Source organism: Delphinapterus leucas, chromosome 12 (genome assembly GCF_059928025.1).
Source record: "Delphinapterus leucas isolate spDelLeu-1000000601 "Yukka" chromosome 12, BTC_Dleu_Yukka2, whole genome shotgun sequence".
NCBI lineage: Eukaryota > Metazoa > Chordata > Mammalia > Artiodactyla > Monodontidae > Delphinapterus > Delphinapterus leucas.
Genome location: NC_143140.1, coordinates 81,615,995 through 81,634,331, shown reverse-complemented (window position 1 = coordinate 81,634,331; position 18,337 = coordinate 81,615,995). Strand labels below are relative to the sequence as shown.

Below are 18,337 nucleotides of genomic sequence, written 5' to 3'. Positions count from 1 at the left end.
CTATGGAGAAGGACGGTGGTTGCACAGCAATGTGGAGCTACTTAACACTAGTGAGCTATTCACCTAAAAACGGTAAAGATGGTCAATTTTATGTTATGATGTATTTTACCACAATTCAAAAAATTTTAAAAACGTACTAGGCATAGCTCAAGAAAACCATGGTGCAAATGGGCTATAGCAGAAACAGACAAGGAAAATACTGCCCGTGATATCCCATGCCTTATGAAGTTGCTCAAAAGTCTTGCTCCTGTGCAAACCCTGTTGAACCCTGTACTCCAAAACCCCTCTGCGCTGAGTGTAGAGCACAGGCTTGGGGGCAAGGAGCTGGGGCCCCTTAGCAATAGGACCTCGTCAGATGGCTTAACCTCTTTAACCTTCGGTTTCCTTATCTGCAGAGCTGTTGTGACAACCCACGTGAAGCTCTCGGCACTGGCCTGGCATACGGTTAAGGTGCAAGACCGTCAGGCACTATTATCATTGTGTTGGATCTTACCTGCACATCATACAGGAATTGGAAACGACTCTTTTTACTTGCAGCTTCTCTCACAGCCTGAGCCAGGTCCACCGACCCTTTCCCACCAATCGACCAGTGATAGCAGGGCACTGCATTAAAGGCGCCAGCCCGCTTTGCAAGCTCACACACCAAGTCAATCTCCGCTCGGGTGTCGGTCCTGGTGATGAAAACGTTTCTGGTTTTGCATCTGTATTCATTTAGTGATGTTTTTAAAGAAAGACTAACTGCTTATACAGAACTTTGCTCCCAAACACTGAATATATTTTAAACATCAAAAGTGGTTACACTGTGCTTAAATAAATCAGACCTTAAGAAAAGCATGGGGGAAAAATCCTCTCAAACATGACTCAAATATTTCAAGTTGTTAAGGGTTTTATTGAGAAAATTCCATAACATATCCCTTTGATCATCCACAGTCTTTCCGTCAGAAATGCTGGGTGGAATTAAGAAGAAGAAGAAGAAGAAGAAAAAAAAAGCCAAAGAAATGGTAACTCACTATATAGATTTCACTTCTCTGATAACATTTGAAAACACTTCTGCTAAAGTAAAACCAATTCAAAGAAAATCAAACAAATAGAATGAGCAGAGTATTTCTCTGTCCTTTTAGATGAAGCAGAGAAAAGGTCAAACATCCTCAAAACACAAATGCAGTTGGTTCACAGGGTGGCCCAGCGATATGACCACATTTAAAGTAGGACACTTGACTTACCTGAAGACATTCAGAGCCACGACAACAGGGACCCCGAAGAGCTGAGCAATCTGAATTTGCTTCTCTAGGTTACAGCAGCCATCTGCCACCAGCTGGAGGTTCTGTAAGAAAACCAGGCCCCCATGTATCACCTCCCATCCAACCTGCCAAACTACACAGGCAGGCCCGCTCTGGCAGGTTTTGGGTCTATCTACACTCACATTATTGTCCTGGAAGCTATTAAAGAAAGCCATCAATCATTTTTTCCCTCCAAGAAAAGATGGCTGCAGAAGGAGGAGGCTCATTTTCCAAGTAAAGTCTAAAATTATTCTAGATCCAATGGCCTATGTGGGTCTTGAGCCAGGAAGTTATTTCTGCTGCACACTGGTGGCCAGGACGTCAGCAACATGCCCACGCTCTGTGGGCTGGTGGACAAGAAGGCGTAAGGTCCTGGGAGGGTGACCAGCACCGTCCAGCTAGCTATTCCCTGCTCAAATCCCTGGCGCCACCTGTAGGAGCTAAGAGGTACTGTTGCCAGTCAATCAAAGTCTATTTACTCACGCAAGTCATAAAGCCAATTGTGTATCTTCCAAAAGTCAGTATCTGCCACATCAAAAGAATACATGGGTATAAGAGGTCTGCTCTGATGGCTGCCCAGCGGGTAGGAACTGGACAGAAAGCCTACACCCATCTTTTCTTAAGATTGGAGAGTTAACCGAATGGATTTTATCCCTTCCCCCACCCATTTCCTCTTGGATTATTAGAAAAGCACTTTTCTAAGAGGCCACTGGTGGAGGACCTATTCCCTGACTGAGATTCAACTGCTAGTCAACGGTTAACTGGATTTGAATAATTCTTCACTCTTACCTCTTCCGTATACTCTTTTTTAAGAGGGACCCCAGCAGTTACCTGAGATAAGAAAAGACAAAAATTAAGAATAATCCTATCAAACTGTTTACTCTGATTAAGATCTGAAAGAAAAACAAATCATGGTCCCTTTTGGGAAGCTTCATTTAAAAAACACATTTTGTGCTTTTAAACCAATAACTGGCAGCCCTGGCTGAACGTAAAGTCTTGTGGGTGCTTTTAAAACTCACTGTTGCTTGAGCTCCACCCCGACCAATTAAACCAGGATTGCTGGGAGTGGGACCCAGGATCAGTGATGGTTAAAAATTTCTCAGGCGATTCTAATTTGAGCTAATATTAAGAACTTTCATACTGTTGCCCATTATCCTAGCATAAAAGGGAACTCACAGTATGATTAATACCTGATTTATACAGAGTGCATAATCGTTCTAAATAAATTCTAAGTCATTTAAAAATAATTGCCACGAATTTTTCCCTTTTTTTGGCCTAGTTTCTTACAGAAGCCGATGGGGTTGGCAGTTTAAAGATAAGGAAACTGAAGGTGAGAGAAGGCAGGTATCTTGCCCACAGTTACACAGCAAATGAGAGGCAGAACAGGGGCATGAGTATAATAGGGTTCTGAAACCCCATTTTAGTGCCTTTTCACAGTTCCCCATTTTTTTCTTTTTTTTTGTCTATAGCCTGCAACTGGTTTCAGTGAGAAACCCTAGACAACATTTTAATTCACTGAGGACGTGGTGACTTGTTCTCCTCTCAGCGAAAGAGGTCTTGAGAATATTAGAAATCCTTTGAAAAGTTACCTCTATGACAGATTGTTTTTTGAGATTGTGAGGAAACATCATAAGGTATTTTCAGATGGGTTTTTTTTCAGCATTAGCATAAACTAAAACACACAGTGGACCCTTCAGTTGGAACAACCAAAATGCTGGGTTAAAAAAGGAACATAAAGTACTGCTGAGCATGAACATAAGCAAAGTTCTGCAAAATCAAAAATTAGGCAAAATCAAGAAAAATGGGTTGTATGCAAATGCCAGAAAGTAGAGGGGATCAACAAAACCAAAGCTGGTTCTTTAAGACTAACAAAATTGATAATATTCTGGCAAGAGTTTTTTTAAAAAGGAATGAAAAAAATATACCTACACATGCTGTAGACAGAATTAATAGGATACTGGGACAAACTTTATACCAATACTTTTTAAAAGATAGAGAAACTTAGTATGAGTTTTAATATAAAACTCATTTAGGAAAAAGTAGAGAACTTAAACAGTTCTCTACTCATTAAAAAAAATTAAGTTTGTAGTTAAAAACCTACCCCTCACCAATAAGCAACAGGCCCAGGGAGTGTTACAGGTGACTTCTTCCCATCTTTGAATAAATAGGTTATTCTAATGTTACAAAATCCCTTAATGAGAATATAAAAGAGAATCAATAAGCAAAATTCAGTTATTCATAAAAAAGATAATGAAAGGTTCATTTAGTATTTGTAATATAATTTGCAACATTAATAAAGAGAAAAATCATGTCACCTCAATAGACGAAGAAGATTACTCAACATATAGTATAACAACTTGACAAATAGCAACAGAAGGCAATTTTCTTAACCTGATAAAAAACATATACTGAAATATTTAAGAAAACATATTTAGCGATGAACTATTAAACGTGTTCTCTTGTTGATAAGGAATAACAGTAGGATGCTGGCTATCAACACTATTTAATACTGCACTGCAACTAGAAACATATGACTAGTGATGAAAAAAAAGTATCAAGATTGGAAAGGAAGAAACAGAACTGTCATTATTTTCATATATGATTGTCCACACAGAACTCTCTAGAGTATTTACAGCTAAATTAGTACAATTAATAAGAGTATTTTTTAAGTTATGGAGATTTAATATAGAGCATGGTGACTATAGGTAAAAATATTGTATTGCATATTTGAAAGTTGCTAAGAGAGTAGATCTGAAAAGTTCTCATTCCAAGGAAACACATTTTTTTTTAAACTATGTATGGTGACAGATGTTAATGACTTATTGTGGTGATCATTTTACAATGTATACAAATACTGAACATTATGTTGTATACCTTGAAACTAATATAATGTTGCATGTCAATTATACCTTAAAAAAATTTAGACAGGTCACTGGATATATATATAAGAATCCAGAAGTAACCTGTGAAACTATTTAAAAATATAAAGCACGTGGGAACAGATTGGTAAAAGGATGTAGAAGTCCTCTGGGCAATAAACTGTAAATGTTTATTAAAATATATTTCAAAAGACCTAAATCAGTGAATATCCCAAGTTCCTAGATATGAAACTGATCATTGATTTAATGATATTCCAAAAAAAACCCCAAATCCTAGAAAGATTCTTTATGGGACTTTATGATTAGTTCAAAAATACGTATGGAAATGAAAAGGACTGATAAAGGCCGGGCACCCACGAAGACAGAGAACTACCAGGGAGAGCTTGCACTACAGACTTAGTGTAGCACACACACAATTATGTGTAAATAGACCAGTGCAACCAAACGAAGGTCCCAGAAACACACCTACACGTGTATGGAGAATTGATTTATCACAAAGTAGCCTTGAAGATCAGAAAGGAGGGACTAATTAAAATAAATAGTGCTAGGCCAGTTGGTTATTAACACAGAAAAAATAAAATTAGGCCTGGTCATTACACCACACACCAAAAACCAGTAATGAGGGTGATGGTTAATTCTGTGTGTCAGCTTGGGTGATGGGATGCCCAGATATTTGGTCAAACGTTATTCTGGGTATTTCGGTGAGGGTGTTTTTGAATGAGAATAACATTTAAATTGATGGACACTGAGTACAGCAGACTGCCCCCCATCACTTCAATCAGTTGAAGGCCTGCTATAACAAAAAGAATCTGTGCAAGAGAACATTTTCCAGCAGATTGCCTTCAGACTGGGACTGGAATACTGGCTCTCCTGAGTCTCCAGCAGTGGCCCAATCAGTAGATTTTTGGACTTGCCAAGCCTCCATAATTGTGGGAGCCAATTACTTATAACAAATCTTTTTATAATAAATACACATCCTATTGGTTATGCAGAACCCTCCTTAAGAAACTATGTTTAAAGAACTAATTATAAAAGACATGTCTGAATCCAAATGCATTAGTTCTTCCATTGCACCAAGAATGGTCAGCATTTTGGAAGACAGGATATGACTGGGGCTAAAATGGGCAAGTTCAAGGGTCATAGGATTTTCCACTGCATAAATTATGTAAAAAAACAAGCTGAATAAACATAAGAGGCAGCCGAGGTTATTTGTGTAATGATATCAAAAGGAAGTAGAAATTATAATGGATCAAAAACATTACTATGGAGTTGTTTCAAGTAAGAAGGAATGACACTGAGGTGGATAATACGGAATACAGGATTAAGAAGATCAAAGTTCATGTATTATTCAATTATCGAAAACATTTCCTTGACGCAGAGTATGCCGGGCATGAGGAATACACAAATTAATAAGATATAGTCCTTAATCTCAAGGAATTCAGAGTCGAGTAGGGAGATACACACATAGACATTCATAAAATAATATGATGCAGAAGCACTTCTGGGGTCCAGGAGAGGAATGCTGCACTTCATCTGGCTTCCTGATCCCCCCGTTTATTATCCTCCACCCATATCTGTGCCTACTAATCTCGAGCCCTGTTACAATCATCACTGGCATGGAAACACGACATTAAGGGGAACTGAAAGAGGTACCAAGGATTAAGGTGAGCAGAAAATGCAACCGTTGTAAAACAGAGCACACACATTAAGATGAACTGAAATAGGATTATAAATCATGTTGTGAGTTTTTATAGGACAGAGACGAGATTGGAGTGTGCAAAAACACTGGACTAGAAGTCCAGAGACCTTGATTCCATGTCTGATTAGTCCCCTAAACAGATGGAGGATACTAAGCAAGACCCAGAATCCTCCAGCACCTCAGTAATTTTATCTTTGTAAAGATTTGAACCAGACTAATTTCTAAGCCCTTTCCAGTATTAAAGCCCTTTGATTTTATAATTTTCAGGGTGCAAGACAGGGAGGGGGAATTTCAAACTTATATAGGTAGAGATCGTTCTTTGAAAACGGAAGTTGATACAGCTTCAGAGTCTGAACTCAATTGGTGTTTTGAACAAAATCAGAACTCTCTAGCACTACTATATTATAATACCTGCCGCGTCAATCTTGCCGTTGATATAATGGTGAAGCTCTAGGCTAAAATGAAGTGCTCAAGCATCTGGTATTAATGAGCGGATTAGGGATTCAGAGGAGGTTTACCCCTCATTCATATTCAGCTCTGAATGCCTGACAAAAGTGGAGAATCTGTATCTCAGACCCAGGCTTGAGATTTGGCCCTCTGCTGGCCTGGTGACATCCCCTAGGCACATCAAACCTCAGCTTTCTCATCTGTAAAATGATATAATGTCTGCGTCTCCTAGGACAAAGAATTGCTAAGATGATTAAACAGTGCACATCGTGGTGTTTCGTCATGGCAAACTTGTTATTTGTTTATGCTATATAATCAATCATTGTGTGATATCTGCATACACAGTATACCAATTAAGAAATCAGATTTGGCAGTCTGTGTAATATATCAATAATATAAGTAATAAAGAAACTCCAAATGATTTTATTTCAAAAATGGTTCATCAGTACAACATTTCTTATTCTCCCTTTGGAAATCCCTAAAAATGAAAAAGAAAAAGAAAAAAACAAAAAACAAAAAACTACATCTTTGCTGTGGAAAGGTGAAAACTCCTTTCAGGTGTGTGTGAATTCTATACATGATAAAGTCTTTAAAGATGTTAAAACAGAATTTGTGTTTTCTAAGCAAAGCTCTCTTAGAAATAATCCAGTGCTCTAACAGAGTTATAAAGTGAAATCATAATAAACAGAAACAGAAGGAAAATAGTGCTAGATGAAATCTGATGAGATGTAGCGTCAGTGAACCAAAAAAACTACCCGCACAAACACTGAACAACCTCACCCACAAAAGCAATCACTCTAACCCTTCTGTTCTTCATTCAGGAACCAAAGCCTCTATCCTCCCATTACCACAGGGTTATAAAACGTTGACATAAGTTTCAGTTTAGACTCTTAGAACTAAAGAGTGGTCACATGCTCCTTCCCAAAATATTGCTTAGAAATAACTTTGTGGGTGTTACCAATTACTTGATCGAACTGAACTCTAAATGCCCTATAATGGTGATTCGTGAAAAAGGAGATATTCTAGAAAACCGCAGTTATGAAGCAGGTTTGGATGTTTCAAAGGTTCACTTCTGCTTCCTTCCGTTTTATTAGAAAGGAAGCACGGTGCTTACACTTGGTCCACCTCCGTGCATCTTCAGCGCCCGCACCGTCGCCACCAGCACCACAACACTGGGCACCAAGCCAGAAGCTCTGCACTTGATGTTGAAGAATTTCTCCATGCCAATATCAGCACCAAAGCCAGCTTCAGTCACTGTGGAGAATCAAGTTTGAAACTTGCTGTTATCTTCTAAAAACAACAGTAGCTTTTGACAATCACTGATGTGGTTCAAATTCAAAGGATGACAAATTCTCCTCCACGTTCAAGGTTCCTACACACCACTGCATCCTGTTCATATACAAAGGTAAAAAGACGTTTCCATGGTTTTAGAAAATGTCCTACTTCCTTACATTCCATAAGAAGATGACTCTCTACTCTGCTTCACACCACTGTTCCTTAAGGATTCATTGCCATGGCCAAGATTTTTCTTCCAGTATAGAAGGTCAAGGCAAAGCTTTTCTTAACACAGATGGTATTTTCAACCTTTTAATCAGGTTCCAAAATGTGTCAAAGAACACTGCTAGTATGATTAGTATAGAAGATCTTTCCTTACTCTTTATAAGATACATACAGAATCACTTATTTTTATTCCATCTGGCCATTTCTATTGATGAACAAAACTGAAGTCAGTTGAGCCGTTTAAGGAGGTTGATCGTCAGGCTTGATAATAAGATGGTATCTTTACTTCATAACCACAGAGGACACTCATCTGTAACCATCCTTTCCCCTGCCCCTAAATTGCTAAAAATGTTACTAAGGCAGTTATGGCTATAGCAGGGAGACTATCCAACACTGCCTTCCAAGATAATACTCCTGGGTAAGCAGCAGTATCTTCATACACAAAGCAGAGCTCTGGACCAGCCACATCACCAGCCCCTGGGGGTTTATTAGAAATGCAGACTCTTGGGCTCTATCCCAGAACTATTGAATCAGAACCAGCATTTTGACAAGATCCCTTAGTGAGATGAATGCCCATTAAAATTTGAGAAGCACACTGCTCTAGGGAAGGAATACTATTAATGGACTAGAAATTAAACATTTATGGAATATGCACTACATACTTACAGTACAACCAAGGCCATAATTTATGGCAGAAAGAGGAAGAGGCAGTAAAAAAAATTTACTAAGATAAAATAGAAACCCTTTAAAATGTGAATAAATGAGGATATTTGTCCCCAGCATTCACTGAATATACACATTTTAACAAAAATTAAGAAAAGAAAAACAGAGAGGGCAGACAGACAGCAGAAGCAAGAACTACAATCCTGCAGCCTGTGGAACAAAAACCACATTCATAGAAAGATAGACAAGATGAAAAGGCAGAGGGCTATGTACCAGATGAAGGAACAAGATAAAAACCCAGAAAAACAACTAAATGAAGTGGAGATAGGCAACCTTCCAGAAAAAGAATTCAAATAATGATAGTGAAGATGATCCAAGAACTCAGAAAAACAATGGAGGCAAAGATCGAGAAGATGCAAGAAATGTTTAACAAAGACCTAGAAGAACTAAAGAACAAACAAACAGAGATGAACAGTACAATAAGTGAAATGAAAAATACAAAAAGGAATCAATAGAATAACTGAGGCAGAAGAACGGATAAGTGACCTGGAAGACAGAATGGTGGAATTCACTGCTGCAGAACAGAATAAAGAAAAAAGAATAAAAAGAAATGAAGACAGCTTAAGACACCTCTGGGACAACATTAAACGCAACAACATTCGCATCACAGGGGTCCCAGAAGGAGAAGAGAGAGACAAAGGACCCGAGAAAATATTTGAAGAGATTATAGTCGAAAACTTCCCTGACATGGGAAAGGAAATAACCACCCAAGTCCAGGAAGCGCAGCGAGTCCCATACAGGATCAACCCAAGGAGAAACACGCCGAGACACACAATAATCAAATTGGCAAAAATTAAAGACAAAGAAAAATTACTGAAAGCAGCAAGGGAAAAACGACAAATAACATACAAGGGAACTCCCACAAGGTTAACAGCTGATTTCTCAGCAGAAACTCTACAAGCCAGAAGGGAGTGGCATGATATAGTTAAAGTGATGAAAGGGGAAAACCTATAACCAAGATTACCCAGCAAGGATCTCATTCAGATTCGATGGAGAAATCAAAAGCTTTACAGGCAAGCAAAAGCTAAGAGAATTCAGCACCACCAAACCAGCTCTACAACAAAAGCTAAAGGAACTTCTCTACGAGGGAAACACAAAAGAAGAAAAGGACCTACAAAAACAAACCCAGAGCAATTAAGAAAATGGTCACAGGAACATACAGCTCAATAATTACCTTAACGTCAATGGATTAAATGCTCCAACCAAAAGACACAGACTTGCTGACTGGATACAAAAACAAGACCCATATATACACTGTCTACAAGAGACCCACTTCAGACCAGGGACACATACAGACTGAAAGTGAGGGGATGGAAAAAGATATTCCATGCAAATGGAAATCAAAACAAAGCTGCAGTAGCAATACTCATAGCAGATAAAATAGACTTTAAAATAAAGAATGTTACAAGAGGCAAGGAAGGACACTACATAATGATCAAGGGATCAACCCAAGAAGAAGATATAACAATTGTAAATATATATGCATCCAACATAGGAGCACCTCAATACATAAGGCAAACGCTAACAGCTGTAAAAGAGGAAATTGACAGTAACACAGTAATAGTGGGGGACATTAACACCTCACTCACACCAATGAACAGATCATCCAAAATGAAAATTAATAAGGAAACACAAGCTTTAAATGTCACAATACACCAGATACATTAAACTGATATGTATAGGACACTCCATCCAAAAACAGCAGATTACACTTTCTTCTCAAGTGCGCTCCGAACATTCTCCTGGATAGATCACATCTTGTGTCACAAATCGAGCCCCAGTAAATTTAAGAAAATTGAAATCATATCAAGCATCTTTTCTGACCACAACACTATGAGATTAGAAATGAATTACAGGGAAAAAAGCGTTAAAAACACAAACACATGGAGGCTGAACAATACGTTACTAAATAACCAAGTGATCACTGAAGAAATCAAAGAGGAAATCAAAAAATACGTAGACAAATGACAATGAAAACACGAGGATCCAAAACCTATAGGAGGCAGCAAAAGCAGTTCTAAGTGGAAGCTTATAGCTATACAAGCCTACCTCAAGAAACAAGAAACATCTCAAATAAACATCTATCCTTACAACTAAAGGAACTAGAGAAAGAAGAACAAACAAAACCCAAAGTTAGCAGAAGGAAAGAAAACATAAAGATCAGAGCAGAAATAAATGAAATAGAAACAAAGAAAACAACAGCAAAGATCAATAAAACTAAAAGCTGGTTCTTTGAGAAGATAAACAAAATTGATAAACCATCAGCCAGACTCATCAAGAAAAAGAGGGAGAGGACCAAATCAATAAAATTAAAACTGAAAAAGGAGAAGTTACAACAGACACCACAGAAATACAAAGCATCCTAAGAGACTACTACAAGCAACTCTATGCCAATAAAATGGAGAACCTGGAAGGAATGGACAAATTCTTAGAAAGGTATAACCTCCCAAGACTGAACCAGGAAGAAAGAGAAAATATGAACAGACAAATCACAAGTAACGAAATTGAAATCGTGATTAAACATCTTCCAGCAAACAAAAATCCAGGACCAGATGGCTTCACAGGTGAATTCTATCAAACGTTTAGAGAAGACCTAACACCCATCCTTCTCAAACTCTTCCAAAAAATTGCAGAGGAAGGAACACACCCCAACTCATTCTAAGAGGCCACCATCACCCTGATACCAAAACCAGAAAAAGATACTACAAAAAAATAAAATTACAGACCAATATGACTGATGAATATAGATGCAAAAATCCTCAGCAAAATGCTAGCAAACAGAATCCAGCAACACTTTAAAAGGATCATACACCATGATCAAGTGGGATTTATCCCAGGGATAAAAGGATTCTTCAATATACGCAAATCAATCAATGTGATACACCATATTAACAAATTGAAGAATAAAAACCGTATGATCATCTCAATAGATGCAGAAAAAGCTTTTGACAAAATTCAATACCCATTTATGATAAAAACTCTCCAGAAAGTGGGCATAGACGGAACCTACCTCGACATAATAAAGGCCATATACGACAAACCCACAGCAAACATCATGCTGAATAGTGAAAAACTGAAAGCATTTCCGATCAGGAACACGACAAGGATGTCCACTCTCACCACTATTATTCAACATAGTTTTGGAAGTCCTAGCCACAGCAATCAGAGAAGCGAAAGAAAAATAAGGAAACCAAATTAAAAAAGAAGAAGTAAAACTCTCACTGTTTGCAGATGACGTGGTACTATACATAGAGAATCCTAAAGATGCCACCAGAAAACTAACAGAGCTAATCGAGGCATTTGGTAAAGTTGCAGGATACAAAATTAATGCACAGAAATCTCTTGCATTCCTATATACTAATGATGAAAAATCTGAAAGAGAAATTAAGGAAACGCTCCCATTTACCACTGCAACAAAAAGAATAAAATACCTAGGAATAAACCTACCTAGGGAGACAAAAGACCTGTATGCAGAAAACTGTAAGACACTGATGAAAGAAATTAAAGATGATACCAACAGATGGAGAGATATACCATGTTCTTGGATTGGAAGAATCAATACTGTGAAAATGAGGGCTTCCCTGGTGGCGCGGTGGTTCGGAGTCCGCCTGCTGAGGCAGGGGACACGGGTTTGTGCCCCGGTCCGGGAAGATGCCACATGCCGCGGAGTGGCTAGGCCCGTGAGCTATGGCCGCTGGGCCTGCGCGTCCGGAGCCTGTGCTCCGCAACGGGGGAGGCCACAACAGCAAGAGGCCCACGTACCACAATAAAATATATATATATATATACTGTGAAAATGACTATACTACTCAAAGCAATCTATAGATTTAACGCAATCCCTATCAAATTACCAATGGCATGTTTTACAGAACTAGAACAAAAAATCTTAAAATTTGTACAGTGACACAATAGACCCTGAATAGGCAAAGCAGTCTTGACGGGGAAAAACGGAGCTGGAGGAATCAGACTCGCTGACTTCAGACTATACTACAAAGCTACAGTAATCAAGACAATATGGTACTGGCACAAAAACAGAAACATCAATCAATGAAACAAGATAGAAAGCCCAGAGAGAAACCCACGCACCTACGGTCAACTGATGACAAAGGAGGCAAGGATATACAATGGAGAAAAGACAGTCTCTTCAATAAGTGGTGCTGGGAAAACTGGACAGCTACATATAAAAGAATGAAATTAGGACACTCCCTAACACCATACACAAAAATAAACTCAAAATGGATTAGAGACCTAAATGTAAGTCCGGAGAGTATAAAACTCTTAGAGGAAAACACAGGAAGAACATTCTTTGACATAAATCACAGCAAGATCTTTTTTGATCCATCTCCTAGAGTAATGGAAATAAAAACAAAAATAAACAATTGGGACCTAATGAAACTTAAATGCTTTTGCACAGCAATGAAAACCATAAACAAGATGAAAAGACAACCCTCAAAATGGGAGAAAATATCTGCAAACGAATCAACAAAGAATTAATCTCCAAAATATATAAACAGCTCATGCAGCCCAATATTAAAGAAAAACACAACCCAATCCAAAAATGGGCAAAAGACCTAAATAGACATTTCTCCAAAGAAGACATACAGATGGCCAAGAAGCACATGAAAAGCTGCTCAACATCACTAATTATTAGAGCAATGTAAATCAAAACTACAATGAGGCATCACCTCACACCGGTTAGAATGGGCATCATCAGAAAATCTACAAACAACAAATGCTGGAGGGGGTGTAGAGAAAAGGGAACCCTCTTGCATTGTTGGTGGGAATGTAAATTGATACAGCCACTATGGAGAACAGTATAAAACTAAAAACAGAATTACCATATGACCTAAGAATCCCAATACTGGGCATATACCCAGAGAAAACCATAACCCAAAAAACACATGCACCCCAATGTTCATTGCAGCACAATTTACAATAGCCAGGTCATGGAAGCAACCTAAATGCCCATCGACAGATGAACGGATAAAGATGTGGTACGTATATACAATGGAATATTACTCAGCCATAAAAAGGAATGAAATTGGGTCATTTGTAGAGATGTGGGTGGATCTAGAGGCTGTCATACAGAGTGAAGTAAGTCAGAAAGAGAAAAACAAATATCGTATATTAACACATATATGTGGAACCTAGAAAAATGGTACAGGTGAACTGGTTTGCAGGACAGAAGTTGAGACACAGATGTAGAGAACAAAAGTATGGACACCAAGGGAGGAAAGCCGCAGGGGGGTGGGGATGGTGGTGTGATGAATTGGGCGATTGGGATTGACATGTGTACACTGATGTGTATAAAACTGATGACTAATAAGAATATGCCATATAAAAAAATAAAGTAACATTCAAAATAAAAGAAAAGAAAAATAAAACATTACCCATAATTTCAGACTCTTTTTGACTTTTTTAGTCAAGTAGTTGTCCTAATTCTTTATAGTTTCCTTTTATTTATTTATTTTTTAAATTTTTTTTGCGGTATGCGGGCCTCTCACTGCTGTGGCCTCTCCCGTTGCGGAGCACAGGCTCTGGACGCACGGGCCCAGCCGCTCTGCGGCATGCGGGATCCTCCCAAACCGGGGCACGAACCCGTGTCCCCTGCATCAGCAGGCGGACTCTTGACCACTGCGCCACCAGGGAAGCCCGATGGTTTCCTTTTAGTACCTCATATTCCTATATAATTTTTAACGAATAGGTAGAATTTTGTAGTCTGCTCTTTTACTTTAAAATTATCAGGGTTTTCTTGCTGTACTACAAACTTCCAAAAATTATAAGTGGCAACTTATAATTTTGTTGTTGATGTACCGAGATTTGCAAAATTGTTCCCCCTGTTATTAGATGTTTGGGTTGTTTCCAATATCAACAATGTTGCAAAATATCTGTGCATATGGGCTTTAACCTCTTTGAAATTATATTCTTGGAATAAATTCCCAAGGGTGAGAGTATGGTGCCAGAGGGTATAAAATTTTTTTATGACTGTTGATATGCTTTTGACAAGTTGAAAAACATTCCTTTGAAAGTATTCAATTTGGAATGAACATAGCTACAAGTCATTTTCCTCCCCTTTACTACATTTCCTTTGAACAAGCGATGTAGCTATGTTATGATATTTTAAAAACTGTTTAATGTCACCCTATAGTTAGAAGTAGACTATTATGTACATTTCACATAATGGGGTTTGATCAAGTGATCTCTAGTCTTTCCAACCTGATGCACATGTCCACTTGAAGCTCCCCTATTACACTGTAAACTCCATGGGGATAGGGAACATGTCTGTTAACACTACAAGGCACATAGTAGGCACTGAATTAACGTATATACCTCCAAACCAAACAAAAGGGAGTAGAAAGTTTCAAAACACTTGGTCAAAACACTTGTTTTATTGTATTATTAATACATTAATAACACATTTTATTTACAAACGTGTAATTCCCTTGCAAAAGTTGCATGCTCAAATTCTCTTTAAAAAACCTGAACTCTTCCCTTCCTCAGCCTTCACATATAGTTACCAAGTTCTCCTACCTTCATCAGCTCAGTGCTGCCAAAGGAAAAACTCCCAAGATCCCTAACATAAAACCAAAGGCCACCCTAATGTAACTACCTTCACTTTCCTCACCCTCTGCCTCAAATTTCGTGTTGCAGTAATACCACTTCCAGGAGAGCCCACACGAAGCATGTGATTTGTCATCCTCACCACTCTTCTCCCATCTGGAATGTTCTTCTCTCCCCTCTCCCTTAAAGCCTTAGCTCAGATGTCTCATTTCCTGGAAGCTTGCTCTGAACTTCTCAGGCAGAGGAAGCTACCCCTTCTGCCCCTCCTAGCCCTCTGGTTTGTTGCTCCACGGAGCCCACATCCATCTCTGCATGTAGCATCCTAATTAGACGTATGTGTCATCTGCCATGTGGAGGGCCGGGGCCATATCTCATTCACCTTTGTATCTCTAGTACCAAGTGCAAAAAAAATGAGTGAATTAACAAAGAAAAGAAGAAACTATCAGAGGGGGAGCCAGCTATCATTCAACAGGGAAAGGTAGATAGACATATACATAAAATAGAATTTAAACAATTAATAGTTTTCTTACAGCTCCCTATCATATCTTTTGTTTCTTAAAATACCAAAACCATTTTAATAAGCGCTATAAAGGTCATATCTGAAAAAGATAGACCACCTCAAATGTCTACATAAGCTAGACAAGATTAATTTCATGTTGGGAGGGAGGAAGCACAGTAACAAAGAGAACTTCAGTTAGGGAAGGAAACAGGATGCAGTAATAAAGGTCTGGGACTGTGGCTTCCAAATGCAAGGGAAATATGGAGGCAAACAATATGAAGAAAACAGGAGGAAGTGCCAGATTCTTATCCGTTGAAAACTGTTTGGAAATACTGCACGTATTTTTATTTGTTTTCAAATATCGGACTGCTAAGGAAAACAGAAGGTATGCTGGTGGGTCAGTAATTCCAAAAGTAAGGACCACTTAATACGGTGTCATCAACAAGAGCTAACTTCAACATGGACACCGTGCAGAGCTGTGTGTCTGTGTCTTAGTCCCACGGGCAAGGGGGACAGTGTCTCGTTGTGATAAGGGGGCAAGTTCCATTTCCTAGGCAAATCCTGGGACTGGTCGACATCGAAAACCCGTAAGTTAAGTTTTCCTAGTGACCTGAAATAAGCAATTTATTCCCTTACTGTCTTTGCTGCTCTCTATAAATTGTAAAACAGATGAGGAAGAAGGAATTATTTCATGTGGATTGTAGTATAGACTTGGTCTTGAGTCATGAAGCAAGTACGTTTACTATGATTTAGCAATCCTGAAGAGCACATAATGTAGACTTCTGCAAGCTGCACGTTTTAAAAGGTTTGCGAGAAACTGCCCGTGCCACGAGAATTATTTGTCTTGGTAATCTCATGCTTTTGGCGGGGGCGGGGGCAGGGGCAGGGGCGAGGGGGTTGTTTACAGCTATTCAACTTACAGCGTGAATGGAAACAGGAAATGCTGACTGATACTCTGTGTGAGCACAGAAGCTCGTAGATAGGGATTCTGTAGCCTGGCTTGATTCAAACTTCAAAACCCATAATCTGCTCAGAAAGGAACTGTCAGTGGGTCTGCTCTGGGAAGGGACTATTTGGACAAATACTCTTAGTAACCTGCACAGGAAACAGAGCTCTGGGTAAAAACCAATACTGGACAACTGGGTGGCTGGCTCTCTATGCTGATCTGCTAGGACACCCCGAGTCCCATGGTACAAACTGAACAGAAACAATAACAACAAAAAAGCCACTACTGACAGGCACACTTGCTATCTATGAAATTCTTCAATAAGGCAGAGAGAATGACTTTTATATTGAAGTTATTCTATCACATCCCCAACTTGCTATACACAGAGAAGTTGCAGTGATGATTAGGACTCAGATTTTAGAGTAATCACTGATCTGCTACCCTAAAAAAAAAAAAAAAAAAAAAAGGATTAACGTCATGACATCATAGGCAGGCCCTATAAGCCATGGGTTCATAAAATTCTAGAGCTATGAGGGACCTTTAGGGATAACATACTCTAACCTCTTCAGGGCTCCTATGTGCCAGGTAAGCTCCCTTCTTGAGATAGCAATGAAGAACCTGCTATGCTGTCTCAGGTCCCTCTGATGCCCGGCCCAGAACGCTCCTTTCTATATTACATACTCTCTGCCATTCTGCCCAAAAGCACTCTTGATTAAACATATACACCCCAGTATTTAGGAAAATCCTTTGTTTCTTCTCATTCGGTAATTACTGAACCTCTATGACCCTGCCAGGCATCTAAGCATTTATCAATGTGCCCCTGTCTTCACTTAGTGAGCAAACAGGGCTGCCAGCACATTTTTAACAAGACAAAGATGAGAAAGATTCATTCATTACCTAATAACAAAGGAACATCTTTCTAACCTTTCTTTTCATTGTTTTCCTGCTTGAATTCCCTTTGGTACTTTAAAATGTTTATTTATCTATCAGTATGTAGGCAAATTGGAATCAACTCTCTTTCACGATTACTTCTAGATGATCTCATGGGTTAGTACGTTTACTGACCCCATTTCTATGGAATCACAATCTTAAGTGCAGTTCAGTCGTTCTCAACTGGGGACATCTGTCAATATCTGGAGTCACTTTTGGTTATCGTAACTGGCATCTAGTAAGTAGGAGCCAGGGATGCTGCTAAACATCCTCGAATGCAGAGGACAGCCGCACACCCGCTTAAAAAGAACAACAACAAAAATACCCACCTAGAATTATCTACCCAAAATGCCCAAAGAGGTAGACACCCTGCTCTAGTTCAAGCAGGACAAAGGAGCCTTGTACTTTCTAGACCCTCTTCCTGAGAACGCTACAAATGCATTTGCTGCATCGGAACAAAACACTGTACAAGATTATGTTAACGATAACCGTATGTCCCATGAGACCCTGAAATACGAGTAAAAACTCCACTCAGCAACGTCTGATGCGCTGTGTCAACGATGTGTTTACTACAACGCGGCAGTTCCCGGTGATGAAAAGTAGTGTCTCACAGGTGGCTGATGCACCAACTTCGTAAGGAAGCCAGGAATACAGGACAACACGGGTGATGGCAATGATCTGTCTTACTAATAAGAACAAACATATATGATGGGGGAAAGCTATTCAAACAGAAACTGGGGCTTGGGGAGAGGCACAGACGTTGACATTTACTGACACGCCTGTGTGCCCAGCAATGCACTAGACATTCTCCATCTCATTTCACTTTTTATCGCCTTCATCCTCTGCTTACAGATTATGAAGTTAAAGATGTAA

The 18,337-nt window shown here is 39.0% G+C and overlaps 1 protein-coding gene across 6 annotated transcripts in view; it reads right to left on the bottom strand.

Moving 5' to 3' along the window:
* Positions 1-18,337, bottom strand: part of MTHFD1L (methylenetetrahydrofolate dehydrogenase (NADP+ dependent) 1 like) — a 225,912-nt gene that overhangs the window by 103,114 nt on the left and 104,461 nt on the right. For all 6 annotated transcript variants that reach the window (XR_016395253.1, XR_016395255.1, XR_016395254.1 and 3 more), the window contains 4 exons: positions 7,420-7,559; positions 2,070-2,111; positions 1,224-1,324; positions 494-671 (listed from right to left, as the gene is read on the bottom strand). Coding sequence is in view for 3 of the 6 variants with exons in the window: in XM_022559240.2 (XP_022414948.2) it covers positions 494-671; positions 1,224-1,324; positions 2,070-2,111; positions 7,420-7,559 (461 nt within the window). In the remaining 3 variants the exon portion in view is untranslated. The remainder of the gene's footprint in view (positions 1-493; positions 672-1,223; positions 1,325-2,069; positions 2,112-7,419; positions 7,560-18,337) is intronic.